Raw genomic sequence first — 26,455 nt, 5'->3', positions numbered from 1 at the left:
GTTAAATGTTTCTCCGCTATATCCAGAGAAACAAGGATAATTATGAACTTTTTACACCAAATGTTTTCCCGAATGCATTCCAGCCCAGGCCAAGCAATACCATCTGATAATATAGTCCAAATAATACCCCAGACATCTTCTAAACAGTGTCTCCATACAGTATCTATATATTACCATATCGTGGCCACTTAACAACCTTGCTGCTTTATATTTCCCACACAATTCTGCCATTCAATATCATATGTTGGCTAGAGCAATTAGTGCTCATTGATTGTTTGTTCTCACTATTGGAACGGATAATGGCCCGAGATGTTTTTCTACTACAATCTCATGTTGCTTTTTAGGATTTAGTCTAGAAATGGAGACCCCGGGCAACTAGCTAATTTGGCTAAAGTGGTCCTGCACTGGGGGAATGATGGATGTTTCGCCGGTGTACCAGCTAAACATGTAGGGAGGCAGCGGGTGTGTGTTTTTTAGCTCAGTATAGGGGCGCAGAACTGATATATAGATTAAATGGGTTGTCTCTTCACAGACAATGGGGGCACATCGCTAGGATATGCCCCCATTGTCTTATAGCGCTGAGACCTGCACCTATATCACAAACGGAGCACCGCAAAGTGGTGGCTGGAGGACTCTGGTCCGGCCACCACCAAGCGCTCTTCCCACAGAGGTGAATAGGAGCGCACCGCGCATCACTGGCCACCGCTACCATTAACTTCTATGGGCCCGATGAAAATAGTCGAGCCAGTGCGCACTCCACCACTTTCGGGGCTCCGTTCTTGATTCCCAGCGGTAGGACCCACACCTATAAGACAATGGGAATATATCCTAGCAATATTCCCCCATTGTATGTGATGAGACAACCCCTTTAATGAAGAGGAGTGAGATTACCAAGTGACACTGTAGGCAAAGCAAGGCCAGTGGTAGTGCGCACCCAGCTGGCATGGCACTCGGTGTTATCACTAATGTATACCACTTTAGTGGCATTGCAGTGCAAAGCATACTGTAAATGCATAAAAATTGGACTGTGCCAACTGACGTTTTTATAATGTCTCTTGGGAATATTTTTAATGATTTGAATAAAAGTTACGTTTCAAATGAACTATCAGCACATGCAAAAGTTAGGCGTTTAGTAGTCAGATGACTAGTTGTAAATACACGTTTTGTGAATATTACGCCAATACATGTACCAAGGAGCTTTTTGTGTACAAAGATGATGAACACTTAGGTCCGGATTAGGTCCGGATGCGTTGCGGATGCGTTCATTCAATTTTGTTTGCGAACGCGTTCAGTTTTTATCACGAGGTGCAATGCGATTGAATGCGTTTTGCACGCGCGTGATAAAGTGAATGTTTACAAACAACATCTCTTAGCAGCCATCCATGGAAAACGCATCGCATCCTTACTTGCTCGTGGATGCGATGCGATTTTCACGCAGCCTAAGCTGTTACACAGTTAATATTTACATTAATGTAGATGGTAATTTATATAGTTTATTCTTTGAATCATTTCCTATGGATATTTCTATGGTTAGTTACGTCCCCTTCCCTGAGATCTATGACACATTTCCTTTGCATGTAATGCTCCACCCTTCTTCTTGAGTACAGCACTTCCTGTGTCATGGATGTAGCTAACAGGTCACATGTAACAGGGACACATGTATTCTCCATTATATGCTAGAGAAAGCATCATCTTTTGACCGCATAATATTGAGATCCATTCATTCTGCTGTATCCTGTTATCTGATGTACAGAATATAGCAACTTGTGGATGAACACGGTATTGGTGAGTTCAGCTTTCTGATGAGGATTGTCCGCAGTGATTATATCTGCTTATACAGGCCAGGCATAGAGGTCTTACATAGGATAGATCGCTATCACAACAATCAGAGTCAGAATACAGCCCCATTCACTTCTACGGGGCCAGCATTGCGTAAAAATTGCAGAATATAGAAATGAATGGGTCTACATTACACATTGCACCCACGCGGAATACTTGCTCGTGTGAAAGTGGCCTTATTCATAGAGTACTAGAAGTGTGATATTAGTCTGAGACCCATTCATATATATCTGTAAAGAATAAATCAAGGCAACTGGACTTACTGTAGATTTCTTGAAAACGTTTCACTCATTCTTCCAACGAGCTTTCTCAATTCTGAGTGACTGTACAAGAATTCTCTGGGAATAAATATGTAACTGAATCAACTTCTGGTAATTATACCCAGCATGGGGTCAGAGGTCTGGGTATAATGACCTCTGGGTATACCTGGGTATAATGCTGGGTATAATGACCTCTGACCCCATGCTTTGTATAATTAGTTACATATTTATTCCCAGAGAATTCTTGCACAGTCACTCAGAATTGAGAAAGCTCGTTAGAAGAACGAGTGAAATGCTTTCAAGAAGTACGTCCAGTTGCCTTGATTTATTCCTTACACATATACCATGACCTGGATAAATGAGAACCTCCACAGACCCATTCATATATGTTTAATAATAATGTCAGGCCACATCATTACCCTTCTAAAAGGCAATTTGTTTTTATCTCTAATGACATTGTACTTACAAAAGAATAGTATTAAAACCACAACCAATGCAGCTATTAACGCATAGTGGTTTCTTTCAGACTCTGAAAAAAACAAAACAATGTAAATACCTTAGTTAACAGATGTGCATTATATAATTAAGCATTGATTGTAACAATTATGTCCAGCAGGAAGAGGCTTGTCAAACTTTTTTTTTTTTTACAAGATGAACATACATATACTTCAAGATATATATTTATATTTCCATAAATCAATAGGGTATTATAATACATCTCATAAAGAAAAAAAAGCCTCTTTCTCCTATCAGATGCCTCTTTCTCTCTATAATTATGCACTGCTTTGTCTGCAACTGTACTGAATGTATGGAAATCATTGGAGCTTCTCATTTAGTGATCAGATTACACAAAGAAGGACTGTGGAGAGATCTTGTGAGGAGGAGAGGAACTGAACAAGGCCGTCTGTACACCACCATGCCACTTCTAGTTAATATTAGTTCCAGTCTTATATAGTTGAATAGTTCCACTTACTGTCATTTTATATTTCATGTTTAGGGCTACATATTTCTGCTCTATAACAGAGGTTGCAATAACGCCTGTACAAGCGTCATAGATATGTGAGCGCTCTACGCGCTGTGTAGTTTTTAGGAGCAACATTCCTGTATGTGGCCAGCAGAGGGAGCAGTGCAGCAGGAGATGGGATGTTTAGAGCGTTCTTCCAGACAGCACATGTGCGTTGACTTCCTGTAAGCTGTGCCGCGGCCTATGTACAAGTAACCGCGTCTCTTGTATGTTCTCTGCATGTGTCATGGTCTTACCTCCTTGCTGTTCCCTTCGTTTGACATGTGCTGGCGGCCATCTTGGTTTCTGGGTTTTCTTGTAGCCTCCCACCCTGCGGCTCCTCCTTCCCACTGGGAGGAGCTGGATGCCCAGCTCATATATATAGGAGGTCTGTGGCTTCAGTTCCTTGCTTGGTCCTCCTGTGTTCACATGCTTCCAAGACTGCTGCTGCTTCTGGTTCCTGATCCTGGCCTCGTCTGACTACCCCGTTGGTTCCTGATTCCGGCTTCGTCTGACTACCCCGTTGGTTCCTGATTCCGGCTTCGTCTGACTACCCCGTTGGTTCCTGTTCCTGGCTTCGTCTGACTACCCTTCTGGTTCCTGACCTCTGTCTCCGCAAGACCCTGCTTCGGTTTAGCCATCCGTTCGGACTTTGCTTACGGCTTGCTCTTCAATAAAACCTTCTTATTTTCCACTTATCTCTTGTTGTACGTCTGGTTCATGGTTCCATGACATTAGGACCAAGCCATGAATTCTGACGGTACAGGGCCACCCTCGCTACCTACGCTGGTTGCCAGACTTGATCAGCAGGATCACCTGTTGGGTCGGTTCGCTGTGGCGTTGCAAACCCTGCTTGAACGCACGGCTCATTTAGCTTCCGTTGCCGATGGGTCGGTTGTCGCTCCTGGGCCCGCTCCTACTGCCGCTCCGGTTGTTGCGCCAGAGTCTACCCTGACACCTGTTGCTGCGCCTGTGGTGTTTCAGGGTATGACCGGTTCTGCCCCCCTTCCACAGCGCTTTGGGGGAGAGCCAACTCAGTGCCGAGGTTTCCTTAACCAGGTGGGCATTTACTTCGAGTTGCTGCCACATGCCTTTCCTACTGAGAGATCAAGGGTGGGCTTCTTGATCTCGCTGCTCTCGGACAAGGCCTTGGCCTGGGCCAGCCCTTTATGGGAGAACAACAATCCGGTGGTTGCCGAGTTTTCCGGTTTTGTTGCTTCTCTTCGGAAGGTATTCGATGTGCCGGCTCGTGCTGCCTCTGCTGCGAAGCTCCTTATGTCCATCAGACAGGGTTCACGATCCGTAGCTGAATACGCCATTGAGTTTCGTACCCTGGCAGCAGAGGTGGGCTGGAATAATGAGGCTCGGGTCGCTGCTTTCTCTCATGGTCTCTCGGATGCCTTGAAGGATGAGGTTGCAGCTAAGGACCTACCAGTGGAGCTCGAGTCTCTTATTTCTTTCCTGATTTTGATTGACACCAGACTCAGGGAGAGACCTTCCTTTAAGGAGAGCCTGCGGAGGTCTCCTAACAGATTGGCGCCTACGTTTGCTGTCCCACCCGTGCCTCCCTCTCCTCCCACGCCTCCTGGGGATGACTTGTCTGGGGGTGAACCCATGCAGCGGGGGTTTGCTCGCCTGTCTGAGGGGGAGAGGGTACTCCGGAGACGCGAGGGCCGATGCATGTACTGTGGTCTCGGTGGGCATTTTCGGTTGGCATGTCCGAACCGTCCGGGAGAACGCTCGCACCTGAGGTCCTGTCGGGGGCAGATCTTGGGTGGAGTCTCCTCGTCCCCGGTTTCCCGTGTTGACAAACCACTGATCACGGTTGTCCTCTCCTGGGTCGGGGGCTCGGTGACGACCCAGGCGTTGGTGGACTCTGGTGCTGGTGGTTTGTTCATTGATAGAGTGTTCGTTGCCGCCAATTCCATTCCTCTGCAGCCTCGAGGTTCCCCACTGGCTCTTGAGGCGATAGACGGCAGACCCCTTCTGCCGCCACACGTGACTCATGAGACCCTTCCAGTGGGGATAGCCATTGGTGCCGTTCACAGAGAGTCGGTCTGTCTCCAGGTTATTTCGTCTCCACACTACTCGGTGGTCTTGGGGTACCCCTGGCTCCAGAAGCATAATCCGACTTTCGATTGGAGATCGGTCGAGATCCTCTCGTGGTCACCGCAGTGTGAGGCTAGTTGCATCCATGGGCCTGTCAAGTTGCTGTGTACTTCCTCGGACTCTCTGTTGCCTCCTGAATACGAAGAGTACCGGGATGTATTCGATAAGGTGCGCGCGGTTGCCCTACCTCCGCACCGCCCATACGATTGTGCCATAGAGTTACAATCCGGTGCCGTTCCTCCTCGTGGCAAAGTCTATCCACTGTCGGTAGCGGAGAATGAGGCCATGGAGGAGTACGTGAGGGAGGCGCTTTCACGCGGACACATTCGCAAATCCTCGTCCCCGGCAGGGGCTGGATTTTTCTTTGTGAAAAAGAAGGGCGGCGAGTTGAGGCCTTGCATCGATTACAGGGGTCTCAATCGCATCACGATCAAGAACGCTTACCCGATACCCTTGATTTCCGAGCTGTTCGATCGCCTCAAAGGGGCCACGGTCTTTACCAAACTCGACCTGAGGGCGGCATATAACCTGGTAAGGATCAAGGCGGGCGATGAGTGGAAGACCGCGTTTAACACCAGGACCGGTCATTATGAATCCTTGGTTATGCCCTTTGGGTTGTGCAATGCGCCCGCAGTCTTCCAGGAATTCATCAACGATGTTTTCCGTGACCTGTTGCAGCAGTGTGTGGTGGTCTATTTGGATGACATCTTGGTATATTCTGCATCCATGGAGGCCCACATTCTGGATGTCAGACGAGTGTTGCAACGCTTACGAGAGAACAAGCTGTTCGGTAAGCTTGAGAAATGCGAATTTCACCGATCCCAGGTAACCTTCTTAGGTTACATCATTTCCGCTGAGGGGTTCTCCATGGATCCTGAGAAGGTTTCGGCTGTCTTACAGTGGCCCCAGCCCAGTGGGCTTCGTGCCCTGCAGCGCTTTTTGGGCTTCGCCAATTATTATCGGAAGTTCATCAGGGACTTTTCCATGCTAGCCAAGCCTCTCACGGATCTGACCAGGAAGGGCAGTAATCCTCAGGTCTGGCCGCTCGAGGCCATCCGAGCTTTTGAGGCTCTAAAGTCCGCCTTTGTGTCGGCTCCGATTCTGTCGCATCCCAACCCTGGGTTGCCTTTTGTCCTCGAGGTGGACGCGTCTGAGACGGGAGTAGGCGCCCTCCTGTCTCAGCGTAGAACACCAGAGGGTCCTCTGCTTCCTTGTGGGTTTTACTCCCGGAAACTGTCTTCCGCGGAGTGCAACTATCAGATTGGTGACAGGGAGTTATTGGCCATCGTGCAGGCCCTTAAAGAATGGAGGCACTTGCTCGAGGGCTCGGTGGTTCCGGTTCTCATCCTGACGGACCACAAGAATCTGACCTACCTCTCTGAGGCCAAGAGATTGACACCACGTCAGGCCAGATGGGCTCTGTTCTTGTCACGTTTTAATTACGTGGTCTCCTACCTACCCGGCTCCAAGAACATCAGAGCGGATGCCTTATCACGGCAGTACTCCGAGCTGTCCGGGGAGGAGTCGATTCCGACTACGGTCATACCCCCGAATCAGATCCTGGCCGCTATTCGCACCAGCCTGACTTCTCCTCTGGGTGAGCAGATTTTGGCGGCTCAATCTGGTGCTCCCTCTGGGAGACCCAACGGCAGATGTTTTGTGCCTGAGGAGTTGCGCACTCGGTTGTTGCGAACCTACCATAACTCCAAGGCCGCGGGGCACCCTGGAAAGAATCAGCTGTCCTGGGCGGTTTCACGTCTGTTCTGGTGGCCTTCTCTACGTTCCGACATCGCCGCATATGTAGCGGCATGCTCCGTTTGTGCCCAGAGTAAGTCCCCTCGGCACCTTCCGTTGGGCCTTTTGCAACCCATAGCCACCGGGGAGCGTCCATGGTCACACCTGGGGATGGATTTCATTGTGGACCTCCCTGCATCCCGAGGCCATACGGTCATTCTCATGATTGTGGATCGGTTTTCCAAAATGTGCCACTGTGTTCCTCTCAAGAAGTTACCCTCTGCACAAGAGTTGGCCTCGATTTTTGCCAGGGAGGTCTTCCGGTTGCACGGTTTGCCCAAGGAGATTGTGTCGGATCGGGGGAGTCAGTTTGTGTCCAGGTTCTGGCGCGCCTTTTGCTCCCAGTTGGGGATTCATCTCTCTTTCTCCTCGGCCTACCACCCTCAGTCCAATGGGGCCGCAGAACGATCCAATCAGGCCTTGGAGCAATTCCTTCGTTGCTATGTCTCCGATCACCAAGACAATTGGGTTGACCTCCTGCCTTGGGCTGAGTTTTCCAGGAACACGGCGGTGAACTCTTCCTCTGGGACGTCTCCCTTCATGGCCAATTATGGGTTCCAACCTGCCGTGTTACCGGAGGTATTCTCTCCCCAGGATATTCCGGCTGTGGAGGATCACCTTTCCGTCCTACGTGCTTCTTGGGTACAGATCCAGAGGTCCCTTGAGGTCTCTGCGCAGCGCCAGAAACTCCAGGCTGATCGCAGACGAGCACCCGCTCCTTCCTACCAGGTCGGAGACCGCGTATGGTTGTCCACCCGCAACCTCAACCTTCGAGTGCCCACTCCCAAGCTGGCGCCTCGCTTTGTTGGTCCCTTCCGAGTGCTTCGCAGGGTAAACCCGGTAGCCTATGCCCTTGCGCTTCCTCCTGGCATGCGGATCTCCAACGTGTTTCATGTCTCCCTGTTGAAGCCACTGGTGTGTAATCGTTTCACTTCCTCGATTCCTCGGCCTCGTCCGGTCCAAGTGGGCAATCGTGAGGAGTATGAGGTGAGCAATATCCTGGACTCACGCCTGGTCCGCGGCCGGGTGCAGTTTTTGGTCCATTGGCGTGGTTATGGTCCAGAGGAGCGTTCCTGGGTTCCCTCCGCAGATGTCCATGCTCCTGCTTTGCTCCGAGCCTTCCACGCACGCTTCCCTCAGAAACCGTTCCTTACTCCGCGGAGGAGGGGCCCTTGAGGGGGAGGTACTGTCATGGTCTTACCTCCTTGCTGTTCCCTTCGTTTGACATGTGCTGGCGGCCATCTTGGTTTCTGGGTTTTCTTGTAGCCTCCCACCCTGCGGCTCCTCCTTCCCACTGGGAGGAGCTGGATGCCCAGCTCATATATATAGGAGGTCTGTGGCTTCAGTTCCTTGCTTGGTCCTCCTGTGTTCACATGCTTCCAAGACTGCTGCTGCTTCTGGTTCCTGATCCTGGCCTCGTCTGACTACCCCGTTGGTTCCTGATTCCGGCTTCGTCTGACTACCCCGTTGGTTCCTGATTCCGGCTTCGTCTGACTACCCCGTTGGTTCCTGTTCCTGGCTTCGTCTGACTACCCTTCTGGTTCCTGACCTCTGTCTCCGCAAGACCCTGCTTCGGTTTAGCCATCCGTTCGGACTTTGCTTACGGCTTGCTCTTCAATAAAACCTTCTTATTTTCCACTTATCTCTTGTTGTACGTCTGGTTCATGGTTCCATGACAGCATGTAATCTCACCTGCGTGTTCTCAGCTGATCCATGTTGGAAGTGAAAATATGGCTGCCAGATACAAGTCAGTGAGCGGTCACACATCCTTATTATGACCACATGCAATGTTACATGAGTTGCCTGCTCTAGTGAGACAACTTAAAGGATGACTATAAACATTGAATGTGTATTAAGATAAGATAACATAAGATGCCTTTATTGTCACTGTACAATACAATGTAGTACAATGTACAATACAATGAAATGTTGTTTGGAGCAATCCTAGATGCCATGGACAGAGGAACAAGAACTGACATTTAAACTAAAGCATTACACTAGAAAAAAACAAAACATTGCACTAGAAGGCATTACTATTCACAGTTCACAGCATATATATAGCAAGAGCAAAGTAGGAGAGTGGTTATAGTATTTTGCTAACAGTTGGGATTTTACTGGTCGAACAGTTATAGAGTAGACAAGTAATGGTTTCCCTGCATTAATAGCATTCTGTTAACGCTATGTATCCATACGTGTATATATATATATACAGTATATATATATACAGTCATGTGAAAAAATTAGGACACCCTTTGAAAGCATGTGGTTTTTTGTAACATTTTTAATAAAAGGTTATTTCATCTCCGTTTCAACAATACAGAGAGATTAAAGTAATCCGACTAAACAAAGAAAACTGAAGAAAAGTCTTTTCAAGATCTTCTGTAAATGTCATTCTACAAAAATGCCTATTCTAACTGAGGAAAAAGATAGGACACCCTTGCCCCTAATAGCGAGTGTTACCTCCTTTGGCTGAAATAACTGCAGTGAGACGGTTCTTGTAGCCATCTACCAGTCTTCGACATCGGTCTGAGGAAATTTTACCCCACTCCTCAATGCAGAACTTTTTCAGCTGTGAGATGTTTGAGGGGTTTCTTGCACGTACAGCCCTTTTCAAGTCACCCCACAGCATCTCAATGGGATTCAAATCTGGACTTTGACTTGGCCATTCCAGGACTCTCCATTTCTTCTTTTTCAGCCAATCTTTGGTTGATTTACTAGTATGTTTTGGGTCATTGTCATATTGCATGGTCCAGTTCCGCTTCAGCTTTAATTTTCTAACTGATGGTCTCACATGTTCTTCAAGCACCTTCTGATACACAGTAGAATTCATCGTGGATTCTATGATGGTGAGCTGACCAGGTCCTGCTGCAGCAAAGCAGCCCCAAACCATGACACTTCCACCTCCATGCTTCACAGTTGGTATGAGGTTCTTTTCTTGGAATGCTGTGTTTGGTTTACGCCAAACATGTCCTCTGCTGTTGTGTCCAAATAATTCAATTTTGGACTCATCTGTCCAAAGAACATTATTCCAGAAGTCCTGGTCTTTGTCAACTTTATCTCTGGCAAATGTCAGTCTGGCCTCGATGTTTCTCTTGGAAAGCAAAGGTTTCCTCCTTGCACACCTCCCATGCAAGTTAAACTTGTACAGTCTCTTTCTGATTGTAGAGGCATGTACTTCTACATCAACAGTAGCCAGAGCCTGCTGTAGTTCTCGAGATGACACTTTAGGGTTTTTGGAGACCTCTTTTAGCATCTTGCGGTCTGCTCTTGGGGTGAACTTGCTGGGGCGACCAGTCCTGGGCATGTTGGCAGTTGTTTTGAAAGCCCTCCACTTGTAGACTATCTTCCGGACAGTGGAATGGCTGATTTCAAAATCTTTTGAGATCTTTTTAAATCCCTTCCCAGACTCATAGGCTGCTACAATCTTTTTTCTGAAGTCCTCTGACAGCTCTTTTGCTCTCACCATGGTGCTCACTCTCACTTCAACAGTCAGGAGCACACCAAACTAAATGTCTGAGGTTTAAATAGGGCAAGCCTCATTCAACATGCAGAGTAACGATCTACTAATTATGTGCACCTGGTGTGATATACCTGTGTGAGATCTGAGCCAATTTAAGAGGGAATACATGTGAGGGTGTCCTATCTTTTTCCTCAGTTAGTATAGGCATTTTTGTAGAATGACATTTACAGAAGATCTTGAAAAGACTTTTCTTCAGTTTTATTTGTTTAGTTGGATTACTTTAATCTCTCTGTATTGTTGAAACGGAGATGAAATAACCTTTTATTAAAAATGCTACAAAAAACCACATGCTTTCAAAGGGTGTCCTAATTTTTTCACATGACTGTATATATATATATATATATATATATATACTGCAACTATAAGTACTCAAAAATGCTAAGAGGAGTATTTTTACTCTTCTGGATAAAATGTAGTGTGACCTCAGCTCTATAATATATATTCTTTAGTTGGATTAACAACTAAAAGCTTAAACTTACTGCAAATTGCATCTTTGGTGTCTGTACATATTTCAGCATAACCATAGTCACACCTAAAATAAAAGACATAAATTAGCATAAACGTAGCTTAAACATACATTTTAAAATGTATAAATTACATTATTTGCCCGGCTTTGTTAAGAGGGCACTGTGCCTCACTCCTTCCTAGGGGTCCTATAGGTATCTCTGGTCCTCATGACTCGCCTGTAGATCAGGTAATTGACTGTGATAATTCATAAATTAAAGGGTGCAATATAAAGGGTGGACCTATTGGCTGTGTATGAGTTCCGGAGATACCTGGAGGGTATGGGTTCCGTGAAACTTCCTTGCTCTTCCTAGTTACAGGAGAAAAATGTGCGTGCTTCTGGCTTTCTCTGATTGCAGGAGCAGTGGCTTTAAACCCATGGCATACATTTACATATCCTCTTTAAATCAGAAATAGACTATTGGGGTTATTGTGTTTGTTCTGACATCTTTATTTGATTTGAGGGTGTGATATATATATATATTACTTTAGGGTTCTGTATTTATTTTGAAGTTGCATACAGTGGGACATGCAGTTGTGTTCAAAATAATAGCAGCCAGACATCACTAACCTGATCAATCACTGTTTCTGGTTAGAAATGATATTTCTACATGGAAAATAATTTACTAGCAGGTGTAGTAGAGTAATAGAAACCCAACAGACCCAACAGTCATGACATGCTGCTGATTCTCTGTAAGTCAATCACTTATTGAAAGGGGCATGTTCAAAATAATAGCAGTGTGGAGTTCAATGAGTGAGGTTATTCATTCTTTGAAAAACAGGTGGCAATTATTGCCCTTATTTAAGGAAGGAAGGCAGCAAATATTGTACATGCTGACTACAGAGCATTTTTCTCTGAAATTCTGAGGAAAATTGGTAATTCCAGACATTGTTCGGAAGAACAGAGTACCTTAATTACAAAGTTGATTGGAGAGGGGGAAACATATAAGGAAGTGCAGAAAATGATAGGCTGCTCAGCTAAAATGATCGCAAATGCTTTAAAATGGCAACCAAAACCTGAAGGATGTGGAAGAAAGCGAAAAACTACCATTCGAATGGATAGAAGAATAGCCAAAATGTCAAGGACTCAGCCAACAATCAGCTCCAGGAAGATCAAAGAAGGTCTAAACTTCCCTGTGAGTACTGTTACAATTAGAAGAGGCCTATGTGAAGCCAAGCTATCTGCAAGAAGCACCCGCAAAGTCCCACTGTTGAAAAAAGACATGTGATGAAGAGGTTACAATTCGCCAAAGAGCCCATTGACCGGCCTAAAGAGACATTTTGTGGACTGATAAAAGTAAGATTGTTCTTTTCGGGTCTAGTGGCCGGAGACAGTTTGTCAGATGACCCCCAAACACTGAATTCAAGCCACAGCACACTGTGAAGACAGTGAAGCATGGTGGCGCAAGCATCATGATATGGGGATGTTTCTCATACTACGGTGTTGGGCCTATTTATCGCATACCAGGGATCATGGATCAGTTTGAATACATCAGAATACTTGAAGAGGTCATGCTGCCCTATGCTGAAGAGGAAATGCCCTTGAAATGGGTGTTCCAACAAGACAATGACCCCAAACACACCAGTAAACGTGCAACATCTTGGTTCCAGACCAACAAGATTGACGTTATTGAGTGGTCAGCCCAATCCCCGGATCTTAATCCAATAGAAAACTTGTGGCAGTGACATCAAAAATGCAATTTCTGAGGCAAAACCAAGAAATAGAGAAGAACTGTGGAATGTAGTCCAATCATCCTGGGCTGGAATACCTGTTCACAGGGGCCCGAAGGTGGTTGACTCCATGCAGCACAAATGTACAGCAGTTCTCAGAAACACTGGTTATACAACTAAATATTAGTGACGTGATTCAAAGGAAAGCAAAATCTTCACACATTTTTCAGTTTATATAGTGAATGTTTGAGTTTGTAAAGAAGAATACAAACACTGCTATTTTTTTTAACAGGTAAAAAAGAGAGGTAAAGGACAGCTCACCTCTGGTTTAAGATGGCAAGGTGCACCAAACGGATGTTGTACCCAATCACCAAAAAACAATAGTATTAAAATAGAATGGGCACTCATATATCTAGTTCGCAAGGTAGGCAAAGCGACTCAAGTGATATATATTAATTTATTGATAGCGATATAATTATGCAGGTATATATCAACAATACACAATTGATATTATAAACCTAAACAGAGCTATATTCCCTAAATCAACATAAATTGATAAAACTTGCATAAAATATGATAAAATGTGCATATATCTATCCACTGTTATAGCTGATAGAAGGCCAGGAGGTCCAGTCCAGCGTTGGTAGGCAGGACACAGTGCTTATAATCTTCTGTTATCTACAACAGTGGCTGGCAGCAAATATATCTCCAGGGAAAAAAATATGTGAAAATAAATAAATAAAATAAAATAAAAAAAATTTAAATAGGACAGTGATAATACGTGATATGACACAGTGACTTATAGTGTCCAATAGATAAAATGTAACATAATATGACACATAAAATCCATTGGATCAACAATATAGTTTGCAAGCAGTTAGTGAAATAGTGTATGTAAATAGGTGTATAAATATATGAATATCTCTGGAGAATCAACAATATTGCTGTATCCCACTGATGCTGCAGTCTTTCTTTAGTGGTAGGACATGTGACCTAAATCACGGCTTGGTCCACACAATTATCCACAGATATACTCGGTTTGAGCAAATATCTGCCTGAATAAGCTGTATGCTTAAGCGACCGCGGCGAACGCGGCAAAGTACTTGAACAATAGTATAAATGTGTCCAGCAATGTTGCAAAGTAATTGGTCAACGATGCAGATGTAACAGACAATATAGCAAGGTGATTAAGCAGCAGTACACATATATCCAGCAGTGTTGTACCGGTTCACATATATCGGAGCTAGAAAGCTCTTACTCACATATCGTCCTGCTCCCACCGTGGCGTCCCACGTGGTGTAAATGCAAGAGGACTCGCCTTTGGATAGCACAGCTGAGTTGTCTGCTAGCGATGCTGTATCCACCCGGCTGTGAACGGGAATGCTGGCTGTGTCACGCTGCAGATCCACGTCCGGTTTCTTTGATTAGAATAGATGTTCCACCTGTTTGGATCGGTTCTGGTAGTAAGATATTTAGTCCATCAGTCTCTATATTAAGTCCGAAGCGACCCGCAGTTCAATTGTCTTTAGAACCGTAATTCTGATGTCCTTTAGAAAGCGCTTTCTCAATCCAATATAGTAGAAAATTATTGCTGGTATATTGTCAGGTCCAATTATTCCTCGCCAGACGCGTTTCAAAGGCTACCTGCCAATCGTCTATCAGACGACTTCTGTCCGAACGTTGTGTAGGGGACTGATCCTCCCGCAGATTGTAGAGTTGACTGTAGAACTTACAAAAGTGTTCAGCAATCAAGTCAGTTTTACTAACAGTCTGTGCAGTCGTAGTCTTGATATAAGATATGAAAGACTTCACTTTCTTTTTCTTCACTTGAGATAACAGCAATTTTGACGCTTTATTACCATGAGCATAGTATTTACTCTGAGTGGATAGAAATAATTTGGCCGTTTTGGTATTCAGTATATTCTTTAGCTCCGAACGCAAGGTGTCCAGGTGTGTCAAACAATAAAAAAAAAAGTTTTAAAACAAAACAAAGGCTACCTGCCTTCTTCCTCAGTGGCCTCAGTGGCCTCAGTGGCAGGTAGCCTTTGAAACGCGTCTGGCGAGGAATAATTGGACCTGACAATATACCGGCAATAATTTTCTACTATATTGGATTGAGAAAGCACTTTCTAAAGGACATCAGAATTACGGTTCTAAAGACAATTGAACTGCGGGTCGCTTCGGACTTAATATAGAGACTGATGGACTAAATATCTTACTACCAGAACCGATCCAAACAGGTGGAACATCTATTCTAATCAAAGAAACCGGACGTGGATCTGCAGCGTGACACAGCCAGCATTCCCGTTCACAGCCGGGTGGATACAGCATCGCTAGCAGACAACTCAGCTGTGCTATCCAAAGGCGAGTCCTCTTGCATTTACACCACGTGGGACGCCACGGTGGGAGCAGGACGATATGTGAGTAAGAGCTTTCTAGCTCCGATATATGTGAACCGGTACAACACTGCTGGATATATGTGTACTGCTGCTTAATCACCTTGCTATATTGTCTGTTACATCTGCATCGTTGACCAATTACTTTGCAACATTGCTGGACACATTTATACTATTGTTCAAGTACTTTGCCGCGTTCGCCGCGGTCGCTTAAGCATACAGCTTATTCAGGCAGATATTTGCTCAAACCGAGTATATATGTGGATAATTGTGTGGACCAAGCCGTGATTTAGTTCACATGTCCTACCACTAAAGAAAGACTGCAGCATCAGTGGGATACAGCAATATTGTTGATTCTCCAGAGATATTCATATATTTATACATCTATTTACATACACTATTTCACTAACTGCTTGCAAACTATATTGTTGATCCAATGGATTTTATGTGTCATATTATGTTACATTTTATCTATTGGACACTATAAGTCACTGTGTCATATCACGTATTATCACTGTCCTATTTAAATATTTTTTTTTTATTATTATTTATTTATTTATTTATTTTCACATTTTTTTTCCCTGGAGATATATTTGCTGCCAGCCACTGTTGTAGATAACAGAAGATTATAAGCACTGTGTCCTGCCTACCAACGCTGGACTGGACCTCCTGGCCTTCTATCAGCTATAACAGTGGATAGATATATGCACATTTTATCATATTTTATGCAAGTTTTATCAATTTATGTTGATTTAGGGAATATAGCTCTGTTTAGGTTTATAATATCAATTGTGTATTGTTGATATATACCTGCATAATTATATCGCTATCAATAAATTAATATATATCACTTGAGTCGCTTTGCCTACCTTGCGAACTAGATATATGAGTGCCCATTCTATTTTAATACTATTTTTTTAGAGGAACAACACAAATTTGATATATTTTTCCTCATGTTTTGATTTGGAATAGAATGTGTAGTGTTACCAATGCATTTGTGTGTATGGAAATAAAAGCTATTAGAAGGATCTTGAGCTTTATTCACTTTTTCAAACACACTGCTATTATTTTGAACACAACTTTATAAGGGGTCATTTATCAAACTGGTCTAAAGTAGAACTTGCTTAGTTGCCCATAGCAACCAATCAGATTCCTCCTTTCATTTTTGACAGCTCTGTTGGAAAATACAAGGTTTAATCTGATTGGTTGTTATGGGTAACTAAGCCAGTTCTAATTTACACCAGTTTGATAAATGACCCCTTATATGTCCCAATGTATGAAACTTCAAAATGAATACAGAACCCTAAAGTAATACATATATCACACCCTCAAATCAAATAAAGATGTCAGAACAAACACAAATACACATACCAGAATTCATACAGGCCCCAGACTCCCTAAACAAATACAGACTCCAATCTAATCACACTACTAACATCCTGAGATTACTGCAGTAGGTTTGGAACCACTGTGTCAACCAACAGAGTTGGCTTTTGGCTACTCCTAAGGGCGGTATTCTGGCAGTCCCCTTGTAATCACCCTTTAACCCCTGTAGAAGAATCTTGACTTCGCTGCTGGGGAACAACCAGGCTGCTACCTTCTGGAGTAGTCTCTGTATGATTGACAGCAGACCCACGGGGGGCAGAGACAACTGTGCAGAGCACCAAGGGGTCAGGCAAAATGTTAGGGACAGGCCATGGTCACAGCAGGCAGAGTACATGCAGCACAATAAACAGTCGGCGCTTGCAAAGAAGGATCAATATGGAGGCGCAGGTCAGGTCAGGCATTCCAGGAATATGGACATAGTTGGTACATGGGCAGAAAACAGAACGGACACCTTGCAGGATACTAGTTTGCTAGAAAGCCTATTTCTCGCACACCTTCCTATATGAAAAGGTATCTAAAGTATCCCAGTCTGGTCAGCCATTAGCTGGTGTGAATAAAAGAGTGCACACACGTTGGGCCTTTAAGAGCCAGATGGAGCATGCTTGTTTCCTACAGGCAGAAGAGGAGAGACCTTGGTAGCAAGCAAGCAGCAGCCTGAATGGAGGGGCTGAGAAGACACGGCGGCTGGGCCTGCCAGGAAGAGGGGAGCGGGACACGGGTCTGTGCCACCAGGAGATGCCGCTGTAACACCTGACCCTGGCATAAGGCAATAAGGAAACGGGAATGAGGAAAGGTGAGAATATTTGAAAGAGGGCACAGGGCATCAAAGAGATATGACTGCTCTTCATAAAGTCTGGAGGTCTCCCCTTCTCAAGTTTGGAATGCATCGACGATGGTGCAGAAATGCATGGCATGCATCTATAAGAGTCCCATTTTCTGCAACAACTGCCCATCCCATACTATAGGAATTAAAACTGTTTAAAACATTTTTAAGACATTTAAGAATGAAGTACTGTAGTCAATAGTATTCTGACACTCACGGGGTGCAGTGCTGGCACTTTGTGCAGCTGGCAGATTTAGCCGTTTCATTTTCAGCACAGAAGAAGTGTTCACTGCATTTGCACACAGTATTGTGGAGCACAGTACAAGGTTGTTCCTCTCTCTGACCTAGAAATTAGAAAGTGAGAATATTTAGATCCAACTTGTGATTCACATATTAGGAACATAGAGCATGAATAAGGCACTGACAACATCAGTCTGACATTACTCTGCTGACAACTGACAACACTCCTGGCACTTCCTAAAATGTGGCCTTCACTTTAGATAAAGGGGTTGTCTCTTAAGGCCCCTTTCACACGGGCGAGAATTCCGTGCGGGTGCAATGTGTGAGGTGAACGCATTGCACCCGCACTAAATCCGGACCCATTCACTTCAATGGGGCTGTGCAGATGAGCGGTGATTTTCACGCATCACTTGTGCGTTGGGTGAAATCCGCAGCATGTTCTATATTCTGTGTTTTCCTACAACACAGGCCCCATAGAAATGAATGGGTCTGCATGAAAATCGCAAGCAAGTGCGGATGTGTTGCAATTTTCACGCATGGTTGCTAGGAGATGATAAAGTGTATTCACTGTATTATTTTCCCTTATAACATGGTTATAAGGTAAAATAATAGCATTCTGAATACAAAATGTTTACTAAAATACATTTTACTAAGCATTCTGTATTCAGAATGCTATTATTTTCCCTTATAACCATGTTATAAGGGAAAATAATAAAATGAATAGAACCTAACCCTAACCCAAACCCGAACTTCAGTGAAGAAGTCCGGGTTCAGGTCTGGGTACCACATTCAGTTTTTTTCTCACGCTCATGCAAAATGCATTGCACTCGCGTGGAAAAAACTGAACATCGGAACGGCAATCGTATTCAAAACTGACTGCAATTGCAGTGCCTACTCTCGCGGTTTTCCCGCAATGCACACGCGACGCATCCGGCCAAATCCAGGACCCCCGTGTGAATCAGCTGATCATTGAATTCCAGCTTCTGATCATGGATGACCATGTAAAACTTAGTCTACCCGAGTCTCCAGGGCAAGAGTTGCTCTTTGTCAACTGCCCTCTATTCAGGCTAATGGAAGGGATTCCAGAGAGGGGACCCCCACTATGACTTCCACCTGCCTTAAGCCTCGTTCACACGTTCGTGTCCATGCTTAAATCCGTGAGAAGGTGGCCAGTGTTGCATCCGTGAAGCTGTCCAGACAGGATCCATGTGTGGCCCGTGTGGCCGTTTTTTGCTGTCCGTCAGGCCCAGCGCTATAATAAGGCAGACCAAGCGGCTGCCTTAAGGTGCAGAGACAGGGGGGCGGAAAAATGAAACTTTTTTTAAAAATAAATCACTTGCGCCTCTGACTGCCTGGCCTCTGTGAGCAGTTATACAGGTGGGGGGGGGGGGCAAAAAATGGAATATATACACAGGGGACAAATGATTATGGAATATATACAGAGAGGACAAAATGGATATATACAGGGCCCCTGTATATATTCCATTTTGCCCCCTCTGTATATATTCCATTTGCCCCCTATATATATCCATTTTGCCCCCTGTATATATATCCATTTTGCCCCCTGTATATATATCCATTTTGCCCCCTGTATATATATCCATTTCGCCCCCTTTATATATATCCATTTTGCCCCCTGTATATATATATATATACATGGGATGCAGGTGTTAGGGGGAGGTGGCACTAAAATGTAGCTTCACTTGTGTTGGCAAAAATCCTTGCACCGGGCCTGCTCTCCATGTGCCATCCGTGTCTCACTGACCCTGCACAGCTGAAAAATTATTTTCAAAGCGCCTCTTCCTAATGATCCGTGAAAATGAACTGAACCTGAAGACAACCCTTTTAAGGTAATTTACATTAATCAGCTATTGTGATCATTTTGCTTCCTTTTGATTGTAATGATAATTGTGCAGTGTAAAACCACAAAACATAAATTGTCCAAGACCAGGCTGAAAACTGTGAAGATAGGCCAACCTGACAGGAATATTAGGTGTGGTCAGGTATTGAGGAAGAGGAGGAGAGGAGAGGCCTCACTCGTTCCAGTGAGTGTGAAGATATTAGCACAAGGATACAAAGTGACTTTTGGAAGGTCGGGGTCCTTGTAGTTGATGGGACATTCATCATGGATACAAATTATGAAAACATATTTGGTTGTTGACACTAATTTTGGGGCTCTTTCAGGGTCATCTTCATTAGAGTCAATAGAGGGAAAATGGCAATTTGCACATTTACATGAAATTGGGGGCATACAGAGGTACAGTAGAGGCTTCCTGAACCTCTACGGCAGTTTTATTACAAAAATGGGCCTGTGTGCAAAAGACCTTTCAGTTTAAAGTGACCATGGATAGGAAGCAGAGGGAGAACACAAGTGAAATATAATCTGCTGAGGTGGCAATTATATGACTATTATATGCTTTTCTGCTGAAGATAGTGAGTGAATGTTTGGAGGGCAGAGTGTCATGAGGCGTGAGATAGAGAATACCAGAGGATGGCAGAGGGGCAGAAGAGAGAGAGTATGGAAGACTGATAGAAGAGAAGAAACGAAGATTACGGCAGCTAATAGAAGGGCTATAAAGTGCCTGGTTATGAAAATATAAAAAGTAAAATATTGTCTTTCTACAATAAAACATAATAATATAACCTACCTAGTTGAGGGTCACATTGCAAGCACTTATGGCACATAGTTAAGCTATTCTTTTCATCCATGTAATCCCTCCCTTCTGTGCAATCCTGGCATGTTGGATACCCATGTTCCTCAGTGCAGTCCGACTCTGCATATTTTCCTTTAAAAAAAAAAAAGCAGACATTGTCAGGAAGCCAACTTCACGTAACCCAATAAATGTTGCCATAAATATTTTACAGGAAGTGTTTCTAAGTTTCAATATTTCCGATTGAATTTTGTTTGTCTTTTTAAAGGCAATCTGTCACCAGAATCACCTCCTTTCCAGACGTGCTTTTCTTTCCTTGCTGCTTGGTTTCTATCTCGAAAAATCCACTTTATTCCTTATGCAAATGAGGCAGTAAGGTGCCAAGAGGGGCGTTATTTTTGTTCAAAGGCGCCCAGGAACACCCCCATTGAGTGCCCAGGCCCGCCCTCCAGCAGAGCCCAGGCACGCCTCTCCTCGGCCCATACTCTACGCCCCCAGCAGCGCCGTTGTCCACCTCACCCCCTATACCACTAACAGCAGATAACCCCGCCCACTCTTGCTTTCAGCGCCGCTGACAAATATCGCTGCGCTTCTTCTCTTCCAGCAGAGGATGAAACCGTCACTGGGCTCAGTGCAAACCTAAAATAAAGAGTTTTTATAAAAAGTTAAGCCTGATCTCCTTATAGCAGAGAGAGAAGCATCAATGTTCTTCTTCTACTATTAAATTTCCATGTTGGCATAGTCTTAGGCTTCTTTCACACTAGCGTTTTCACACGGCTTTTCCGGCAGGTATTTGTCCGGCAGCCTCTTGGCATGTTCACCATGCTGTGGCCGCATCCCCCACCCGTCCCCATTATAGTGAACGGGGCCGAACTGGACTTCCGGCAGCACACGTGTGCAAGCATTAGTACGGAGTCGGCAGGCATTGTAGAGCAGATGTTCAGTCCTGGACTGATTAATATATATTTACATGTTGATCCCTGCCCACTAATACTAATTAACATATATTTCAATATTGGCCACCTTGAAAATTAAAATCAGCAGTAGTTGACCTTGTTAGTTTTCATTTTAATTTTGGCACGAAAATAGCCTTAAAGGGAGTCTGTCAGCAGATTTATCCCTTTTTAACAGTAGCCATTCCGCTGTAGCCGCAAAACAGATGATTAACACAGTACCTTTATATGCTTTGGTGGACTTTTAAATATGCCAAAAACGAACTTTGATGAGGGCTTGCAAGTGCCCAGGGCGGAGTCCACTGGGTTGGAGCCCAGGCAGCTCTGCCTCTTCGGCTCTTATCCCCGCCCAGCCTCCTCCTCTGCTCGCCTATCTGTTGTCTCTCCCCCTCAGCGAGATCCCGCGCCGACGTGATGACTTGCTTGGTCGGGGCATGCGCATAAGCTACTGCGATGCCGTGTCAGCAATGAGCATGGCAGTGCGCATGCCCCGGCCAAGGAAGTTATCGCATCGGCGCGGGATCTCGCTGAGGGGGAGAGACAACAGATAGGCGAGCAGAGGAGGAGGCTGGGCGGGGATAAGAGCCGAAGAGGCAGAGCTGCCTGGGCTCCAACACGGTGGACTCCGCCCTGGGCACTTGCGAGCCCTCATCAAAGTTCGTTTTTTGGCATATTTAAAAGTCCCCCAAAGCAAATAAAGGTACTGTGTTAATCGTCTGTTTTGCGGCTACAGCGGTATGGCAACTGTTAAAAAGGGGTAAATCTGCTGACAGACTCCCTTTAATGTCTCTCATTTATCCATTATGTATTCCAGCTTTTTTAATTTTGTAATTTTTATTTATTTGACCGTTAAATACCAGTATGGATAGTAAAAATGAAATGACAAAAATTAAAATTAAATGGCAAAAGGCCTTTTTCATTTTAATATTCTTTTTGTCAAATATTACCCAAGCTTGAGTAAAAAATGTAATTGCAAATTAAATAATTCAATTCTATTTTTAATCTTGACGTTTTCACACATGAGTAGCAAAAGAAATGCCAATAAGGTTATTGCCTTTTCACTTTATTTTTCCATTTTCATTTTATTTTTGGCCATAAATAACTCCCATAATCAGGAGAGTTGACAGGTCCATTTTCCTGAATGGCAACTTACCTGCATTGCAGTATTTACAGCAGTGAGTGCCTGTGTAGTATTCATCTCCCAGACAGGGCTTTTCTCTCTTCCAGACCTTGTGTAAAGTGGAATTGGAAGCTTTTTGATTTTCATGTCCGTCTGTAGTATTGTGGTAATAATTATCAGCTAACACAACACTTAATAGAATAGCCTATAAAGACAAGAACACAGAAGAGCAGTGAATATTCTTCTGTCAGCACAAAGGCTCACAACTATTTACGGTATGTAACAACCTTAGCAAAAGAAAAAGCCATACTCATATCGCCTAGATCCGAATTTTCAATACATCAACCAGTTGGGTCACAGCAGGGGCCTGGATAGGGACACAGATTTCATAGGGCCTTCCACGCCACCAATTTCCCAGCACGTGTGTGTATTCCAGTGCAGCTTTGAGCGCTGACAGCGGGCGAACGGGGGACAGTAGGAAATAAAAAGTAGTGATCTGGACTCCGTATCTGCAGTACTACACAAGTATTATCGTAGGTAATAGTCTAAAATCGGGGTGACAGATTCCTTTAAATGGGCAACAAGATGATCGGTTGGTAAGGGGTGACGACGGTGTGCAGCAGAGAGGAGAGCACTGAAGAAAAAGACGCTATGGAGTGAGTGTACCACAGGTCCGTGAATACGTCCGAGGCTGAGGAGAGACCGTCAGGCCGGTTGGAGGAAGCGAAGCCGACCTATGAAGTAAGCTGTTTACCCTCAACCCGGAAAGAAGTTAATATCACACAAGTAAAAGTTATTAAAAAAGGAAGAGACTATGGGGCCCATTTATGTACTGATATCAGTCGCAGATTTTGTCGCAAGCCTTTTTGCGACAAAATCTGTGATTTTTTTTCCCGCTCACACCACTTTCCCGACAGTTCTAAAAAGGGGTCGTGGTGTGGACGGGCTGCCAGTTTTTAGCATACAAAATGACTTAATTCTATGCCAGCAAGGCAGCTGGCGAAGATTTTAGATTGTCACGCGTCCTGCTGGAGGAAGCAATAAAGTTATGCAGAGGCCTCCACCTCCACATACGGTAGCTCTGACGGTTCCTCCAGCAGTGCAGGTACAATTAGGACCGGCGTCTAAATAGCCAGTCTTAATAAATGGCCCCCTATGTTTTTCTTTATTAAACAGAAATATATACAGTGAACACCACACTAACAATAAAAGTTGATTTATTTTTGTTGGTATGCTCTTCTAATGGAGCAGAACAATTGAAACAACAACGCTGGTGTGAACTCAGCCTGACTGGTTTTACTGGTAGCAGTTCTTTGAGCGTGCAGTATCGGGGACATCAGTGATGTGCATCCCCAAAACTCCTCCATGGAAACAACTGACAAAAATCAAACCAGGAAATGTTGTTATGATGGTCAGATAGGCTTATAATATAGGCTTTGGGCCTGTCACTTCAAGCATATGTGTTATCTATTGTAATATCTATCCAGTAGGACCGCTTCTGCGGTGAGGCGAGATCAGACCGTCTTTCCTGGGATGTGACTCAGGCACCCTGGACTACTGGGGACATCAAGGGCGGAAGGGGGGTATTATATGTACAAGGATATTATACTAGAGGGGGGGAGAGCATTAAATATTGTATATGGGGGCACTATCATACCTTCCTCTCCGGACTTTGTAGGAGAGTCTCTGGATAGATCATCAGCATCTGATCGGCGGGGGTCTGACACCCGGGACCCCTGCCGATGAGCTGTTTAAGAAGGCAGCGGCGCTCCAGCAGCGCCGCGGCCTTCTCGCTGTTTACTGCCGGCTGAGTGACGTCATGACTAGTATCAACTGGTCTGGGCGGGGCTAAGCTCTATTCAAGTGAACACAGCTTAGCCCCGCCCAGGCCAGTTGATACTAGTCGTGACATCACTGGGCCTGCGGTAAACAGTAAGAAGGCCATGGCGCTGCTGGAGCGCCGTTGCCTTCTTAAACAGCTGATCGGAGGGGGTCCCGGGTGTCAGACCCCTGCCAGTCAGATGCTGATGATCTATCCAGAGGATAGATCATCAGTTTAAACAAAGTGCAGAACCCCTTTAAGTTTGCGTTTTACCAAAGGTTGCATATTGTTTGCAGAGTCTCACTCATCTTTAAGGCTATTAGGGCTCATGAAACACGACCGTATGTATTTTGGATGACGTCCGTGTGCAGCCCGTATTTTGCGGAACTGAACAGCTGGCCCCTGATAGAACAGTCTTATCCTTGTCCATTACGCCGACAATAATAGGACATGTTTTTGTTTTTTTTGTGGAATGGACATGCGGACTTACGGAAATGGAATGCACACGGAGTAACTTCCGTTAAAATTAATAGTTGGCCTTAAGGTCTGCAAAAAAAATAATAAACGGACACAGAAAGAAAATACATTTGTATGCATGAGCCATATTGGAGTGAGATAGCGCCATTTTTGTGACTTTTTTGAAAAAGCTATATAACTTGGGTCGACCGTGGTGTGTTTTGCGGTCCGCAAATGGCGGATCTGCAAAACACGGATGGCATCTGTGCGCGTTCCGCAATTTGCGTAACAGCTCAGACAGCCTTCAATATAAATGCCTATTCTTGTCCGCAAAGCGCGGACAAGAATAGGACATGTTCTTTTTTTGGGCGGGGCCACGGAATGGAGCAACGTATGCGGACAGCACACGGAGTGCTGTCTGCATCTTTTGCAGCTCCATTGAAGTGAACGGGTCCGCCAAAACGGCAGCTTGGATGCGGACCAAAGCAACGGCCGTGTGCATGATGCCTTACATCTACTTGCCGTCTACTTGCTAATCACGTCTACCATAAAAATCTAAAGTCGCAAAAACTATGTAAAAGTAACACATTTTACATAAAAATGACAGACTACAATTAGCTCCAGAAAACCTGCGTGCAGGGCTTTATAAATTCCCACAAGCAACAACTGTGTGCATTTTCACCCAAAAGCAGGGTGGGACTGGCCCACCAGAGCACCTGAAGATCCTCTGGGCCCAAGCTCTGACAATAACGGAAAAAAGAAAATATGCCATTTACAGACGAGGCGGAGGAGGAAGGAGGCATGACAGTGCAGTTCTAGAGCTTCTACACACAGACTAGAACTTCTAAGATCAGCTGCCCAGCACAGAAAAGCCTCCTCAGAGAGGGACAGCTCCTGGGGACACAGATCTGCGCTCTTACTTGCTATTTGCTGTTTCTCGAAGTTCAGATACCGGTTCTGTCAGTAGATCAGTAGAAACTCTCCGCAATATTTCATAGAAAACTTACCAGCAGCAGAACTTCACTTCCAAACTTCATGATGGTATGATGAAAGTGAAAGTAATAGCAGTAACAGGGCGGGCCGAAGGGGGAGTCAGAAGTGGGACTTCTGGTAAGGACTTGGGTTTATAGGTATCTTTACTGTAAATGTGTCACTGCTTTATGACTGATAGGCAGAGAGTAAACACGTTCCTCTTCCTTGTCGTGCATTGCAGCTTTTCTTTTTACCCTCTCTGCATAAGGACAATTTTGGCAATGACCTTTTTTTCAATTTTTCCTCCTCACTCTATAAGGCCTCTTGCACACAAACATTCATTTTTTTCTGTTTAAGTTCCGTTTTTTGCGTTCCATATACGGACCTATACTGAACCATTCATTTCAATGGATCCGCAAAAATAAAAGGAAGGTACTCCGTATGCCTTCCATTTCCGTATTTACATTTTTCCGTTCCGTTCAAAGATAGAACATGTCCTATTATTGTCCGCATAACGGAAAAGGATAGTACTGTTCTATCAGGGGCCAGCTGCTCCGTTCCGCAAAAAATGGAATGTACACGGAAAAAGCCATATGGTCGTGTGCAAGAGGCCTAAGGCCTAAGGCCTCGTTCACATTTCTGAGTCAGTGTCATGTCCATGAAAAAGAGCGCACGTGTTTCTTCTGTAAAGATGTCCTTGGCGCATCAATGGTTGGTCCGAGTGTCCGTTTTTACCATCCGTGTGTCATGGAAGTTGCTCAGCTGAAAATTAATTTCTAAAGAATCTCCTATAAGTCTTCAGTGAAAAACAGATGCAACACGGACGCAACAGGGATGTCATCCGTGTTGTGTCAGTGATTTTCACGGGCCCATAGACTTCAGTGGGCGTGCTTGGTCCGTATCACAGACAAGTAGTGCATGTCCCCGTGAATTTAT

General features: G+C 44.7%; 1 protein-coding gene across 2 annotated transcripts in view; it reads right to left on the bottom strand.

Annotated features, from left to right (window-relative positions):
• Nucleotides 1-25,688, bottom strand: part of LOC122940130 (tumor necrosis factor receptor superfamily member 6-like) — a 45,360-nt gene extending 19,672 nt beyond the window's left edge. For both annotated transcript variants that reach the window (XM_044296514.1, XM_044296515.1), the window contains exons 1-6: nucleotides 25,555-25,688; nucleotides 22,303-22,474; nucleotides 20,194-20,331; nucleotides 17,523-17,649; nucleotides 11,005-11,057; nucleotides 2,566-2,628 (exon numbers count right to left, since the gene is read on the bottom strand). In XM_044296514.1, coding sequence (XP_044152449.1) covers nucleotides 2,566-2,628; nucleotides 11,005-11,057; nucleotides 17,523-17,649; nucleotides 20,194-20,331; nucleotides 22,303-22,474; nucleotides 25,555-25,584 — 583 coding nt within the window. In that variant the 5' untranslated portion in view covers nucleotides 25,585-25,688. The remainder of the gene's footprint in view (nucleotides 1-2,565; nucleotides 2,629-11,004; nucleotides 11,058-17,522; nucleotides 17,650-20,193; nucleotides 20,332-22,302; nucleotides 22,475-25,554) is intronic.
• Nucleotides 25,689-26,455: the final 767 nt, after the last annotated feature.

The sequence above is a fragment of the Bufo gargarizans genome, chromosome 6, assembly GCF_014858855.1.
Source record: "Bufo gargarizans isolate SCDJY-AF-19 chromosome 6, ASM1485885v1, whole genome shotgun sequence".
Classification (NCBI taxonomy): Eukaryota; Metazoa; Chordata; class Amphibia; order Anura; family Bufonidae; genus Bufo; species Bufo gargarizans.
Note: the sequence above shows the minus strand (reverse complement) of the source record. Positions and strands in the feature narration are given on the sequence as shown.